General features: G+C 46.8%; 1 protein-coding gene and 1 long non-coding RNA gene across 5 annotated transcripts in view; one reads left to right on the top strand and one right to left on the bottom strand.

Annotated features, from left to right (window-relative positions):
* Window positions 1–11: 11 nt before the first annotated feature.
* Window positions 12–2,256, top strand: LOC111739033. The gene is made up of 2 exons (XR_002780067.1): window positions 12–1,659; window positions 1,982–2,256. It is a non-coding gene; the product is annotated as an uncharacterized LOC111739033 (long non-coding RNA).
* Window positions 2,136–4,618, bottom strand: part of FGFR2 (fibroblast growth factor receptor 2) — a 101,214-nt gene continuing 98,731 nt past the window's right edge. For all 4 annotated transcript variants that reach the window (XM_023530083.1, XM_023530082.1, XM_023530085.1 and 1 more), the window contains one exon: window positions 2,136–3,783. In XM_023530083.1, coding sequence (XP_023385851.1) covers window positions 3,619–3,783 — 165 coding nt within the window. In that variant the 3' untranslated portion in view covers window positions 2,136–3,618. The remainder of the gene's footprint in view (window positions 3,784–4,618) is intronic.

Genomic DNA, 4,618 nt, shown 5'->3' with positions numbered 1-4,618 from the left:
CAGACGGGTGGTTGCCAGGGCTGGGGGAGGGGGAAATGTGGAGTGATTGCTAATTAGTACAGGGCTTCTTTTCGGAGTGATGAAATGTTCCTGAATTAGATGGTGGTGCTGGTTGCACCTTATGAATCTATTTTTAAAATTCGCAAATGTACGAAAACAAATTCTTAGGACGACTATTTATTGAGTACTGTCTGCCAGAGCTGAGCTGAGCTCCTCCAGGCAGCCCTCATGGGAAGCCCACGAGGTTGGTGATAACCAGTCGTACAGTTAAGGAAATGAAGGTCCAGATAGAATCCAGGACTTGTGCAGCATCACCCAGCTGCAAGACAAAAACAAACCCAATTCGGTCCCGCTGTACCATTGTCTTTCTCCTATACTATGTAAGGCTGCAGTCCTATTTATTTAGACCATTACCAAGCCACGTGATTCCCCAGGAACCTCAGTACCAGCTAGCAGATCGACTTCTTGTTTCCAGAATTGGTGGTTGGATCCCGATCCACAGCTATTCAAGTCTGCCAGATGTTTTACTAATCGCATGTTCCCACTGCCCATGTGTGGGATCAAAGACCTTCCCACAGGGTCTGGCGAGAGGATGGAGAGGCTGAGAAGGGTACCTGGTCCCCAGGGAATCCACAGACCCGCCCGAATGCTCTACTTCTCTGCCCTGCTCCTCTCTCCTCCTCATCTTGCCTGAGGCCTCCACCAGGTGAACTTTCTGAGGTGGCCTCTTGAATTACGCTCCTCCCAGCTGGAGACACCAGGCCAGGCACGAACAACCCCTTCCTCATCAAGATGCCCCCGACTCTTGTGTCCTTCACAGATGAACTGATCTCCTGTCCTGATGACAATCGCACTGATTCAGCTAATGCCTACTGCTCCCTTAGCTCTGGGGGTGGGGAGAGGGCCACAAGCTCCAGAATTCCTGTCATGACCCGCTTGTTTAGTGTGGGTCTCAAAAAAATAAGTATTTCCCATCCTGCTCGGGGACCATACTACCTTCTTTTCCTTGATGGCAAATCTTTCAATTCTAAAACAAAACTGGCCAACAGCTAGTATACGATTATAATCGACATAGTCTGCTAACGACATAGTCTGACATAGTCTGATAACCTACCCTTTCAGTCTCGAAAGCAAATACGTACCATTGACCTTCAGAGAACTGAGAGAGACGTGAAGCCCCGCTTTAAATGTGCCTGCAGGACCAGCCAGGTCCTTCCTCACCCTGACCTACGAGGCCCCACGGGTGAAAATGCCCAGGGCCTGTACAACTACCATCCTGTACACAGGCGATGAAAGGCTTTCGCTTCTCTTTTAAAAATCATGCTCTTTGGGGTGGGATTCTAAAAACCCTGCTCCACTGGAAATCGACGGTAGGTAGCACAGGAGATGGGCAAACGTGGAACCGGGACCGCAGATGACTTGTCCGATGGCCAGTGACACCTTCATGCCACTACTAATAGCCTCACACACAACGCAGACCCCAAAGACGGCACTTTCCAATCGCCGATGGCCCCACGAGGTTCTGAGGGCACCAAGGACGTTCGGGAGACGTCGGGCCGTTTCCGTCTCTCCCCCGGCGCGGCGGCCAGCAGCAGACACGACGCGGAGCCACAGACTCGCATTCGTTAACAGGCAAAATGCTGTCTCTCTCGATTCTTCGTGCCGTGGAAATGAGAAAAATTTTTTTACTTTGTGCAAGTTGCCCTTTTGAAATTTTGAAGCAAATCCTACTCTGCACATCACAAGGAAGCCAGCCTGAAAACATTTCAAGGTCACCAGAATCCGGATCTTCTGAACGATATCCCCTTCTCAACGCCTCCCCGTCTGTAAAGCTCTCTCCCCTCCACGTCACTCCACATCTGCTCCTCAGGGAGAAGCTGGGACCCAGAAAGGTACAATGACTCCCCCACGGCCCGGCAAGCAACAGAGCCAGGGCCTGACCCAACCTCCTGTGATTTCCCACAGGAGCCACATGTCCCAGAGACTCCAGACTCAGCCGACCCCTCTGGCAAGTCACCGTCTGTAGCAAACGATGACCTCCCCAGCCCTGCCCGTCCTGCAAACACACCAAACAGCCCTGAATCAACACCTCTGAGCATGGGAAACCATTTGGTGAGACACGAGTATTACAAAAATAAGCTGCGTGACATTTATTTTGTCTTGTTAACATTAATATCTGTAGAAACATTTTTATTGTCAGTATAAAAATTAACAGGTTTTAATTAAATACTTTCTCCAATTTGGTAACACGTAAAATCAGTGTAATCTGCATTCGCGTTGCGTGGCTACGGCAAAGTGAGTAGGTGTTTCGAAAGCAAAACACAATACTTTAATACAGAATGAATAACACGGCAACGTTTTGTCTGACGCTGGTCTCGGGCCGGATCTGTTGGTGAGGTCCTGCCAGAATCAGACGGAAACAATCCCTTAAAAAGATGGAAGTAACCCCAAAACTATCAGCAGAACAATTCAGTGTTTCAATTCTCTATGATGAGACGGCAAGATCCTAAAAGGCTTCTCTAACGCCAATAAACCTGGAAGCCATTATCGAGATTCACTGGAGAGAATACAGGCTAATCTGATTAATGTGAAAGTCCAGGGCAGAAGGCCAGCTGCCAGAGAGAACAGTCCATCATTCCAATGAAGGTCCATCCTGGAGGAACGAGTTAAGGCATCTTTTTAAGCGAACGCTGGTCCCATCTGTCTTGGGAAGTCCAGTTACATGGGCTCAGGTGACAAAGCTGCACATCAAAACACTTCTCATGAACCGGTTCTTTTAATATGGGCATGTAGGTGGTTTAAGAACGATCATCTGACAGCAGAGTTTAAACACAAATAAATCAAAACCTCATTTTCCCCAAATTAGTCATTTTCTGTAAATATTTCTCTTTTCAAAAGATCTGATAACTAGTTAAGTCCAAGAAATAGATTAACTAGTCCGATGCACTGCCTGCATAGAAATGCCACTTAAATTACAAAAAAAGATAAATGATTAATTGTTTTGTATATTACCAATTCGTTAATAAATTAATGTTATACCATTTTCCCTGAAAGCAAAAGTATTTTTCCACCCCTGCTCGGTGAAAATTAAGAAATTCTGTGTAAGAACAGCGTTTAGCAAATAGTTATTTTTTTAAAAAAAGAGACCAATTTTCTAGGTGCATTGGGACATCCATTTAAAATCAATACAAAAAATAATTCCTTGTAAATATATAATATATATTTATACATAATTTGAATATATTTACATACATCCAGCACCCCTATACTGCAATTGTGCTCTGTAAGTGTGCGCTGACATATATTTTCTCCAATTATTACAAAATTCACAAGCAAGGCAAAACGCCACGTCTGCCTCGAGTCCGGCTGCTCCACAGCCAGCACCCACAGCGGGTCATGGGCGCGTGGTGGCCCATGGCAAGTCCATTGCCCAGAAACATTCCTCTTCTCCTGGTGAAGATTACAAGTTTCCAACTGTATAAATTCTTTACAAGTGTGCCGATTGCTTTTCCAATTATTTACTCCTCTGATCCATATATACAAGCAGAGACAAGGCCGCCCTGCTCAGTGGAGCAGTGTCTGGCGCTGCTCTGTCTGGGGATGGGAAGGCATGCTCATTCATGTTTTAACACTGCCGTTTATGTGTGGATACTGAGGAAGGCATGGTTCGTAAGGCATAGGGTCCGGAGAGAAAACAGAGTCATCTCCCGAAGAACAAGAGCTCCTTGTGTCAGGGAAACTAGGTGAGTACTGTTCGAGAGGCTGACTGAGGTCCAAGTATTCCTGAAAGAAGGGGAGAGAAGTTTTATTTCATCTCGGGTCAGGATAACAAGGTGAATACGGTTCGAGAGGCTGACTGAGGTCCAAGTATTCCTGAAAGAAGGGAGAGAAGACTTTTATTGTCCACGCAGGCCCGTGACACGTGGCTGTGGGAGTGGGGACAGGACGGGGGCACCCCTTGGAGGTTTGGAGACCCGGCCCACCCTGGCTCCCGCAAAGACCTCCTGAGACCTCGATCCTATTTCCTCTGGGCTGCCCTTTACTTTTCTCTGACAACAGGGATCAAAACCTCGCTGGACTGCTGGCGGTCACGCTGATTTGCAGACCCAAATGACCTGCTTGCCATCCACTGCCTTGCTAGAGCACAGGGTTCAAATTCAGGCCCCGGCACAATGAAAAAGCATGAGCTGCGGATTCCTGAAGACCCTTCGAATAGTTGAGACCATGAATATTTATTTTGTGAATTACATGTGACTATTGCAGTTTCTAGGATAATTTGAGGGGAATATGTCTTCATTTGGCGGGTAATTTCGCAGATGTGATTCATTACTCTCAGAAGCTCTGTGAGTTGGAAATGTAAACAGGTTCACAGAAGCCTTGGATGTGCTCATGTATATTAAATCCATAATGGAACGTTAAAGGAACGTTGAGGAAAATGGAGGTTATGTTTCGATTTCAAAGGTCTGAAATTCAAAAACGGCTCTGCTCCTGACAGCATTCACTGGTGCTGCCCAGGATAACCCCTCCTCTGACTTATGACAGGGTGAGAGGCCCCTGCCTGCGCCTGACGGCCTGTGAGCTAAGAATGGTTTTTTAACATTTTTAAATGCTTGGGGGG

This window comes from Pteropus vampyrus, unplaced genomic scaffold (genome assembly GCF_000151845.1).
Source record: "Pteropus vampyrus isolate Shadow unplaced genomic scaffold, Pvam_2.0 Scaffold46, whole genome shotgun sequence".
Classification (NCBI taxonomy): domain Eukaryota; kingdom Metazoa; phylum Chordata; class Mammalia; order Chiroptera; family Pteropodidae; genus Pteropus; species Pteropus vampyrus.
The sequence above is the reverse complement of the archived record's forward strand: the minus strand, read 5'-3'. Positions and strand labels throughout refer to the sequence as shown.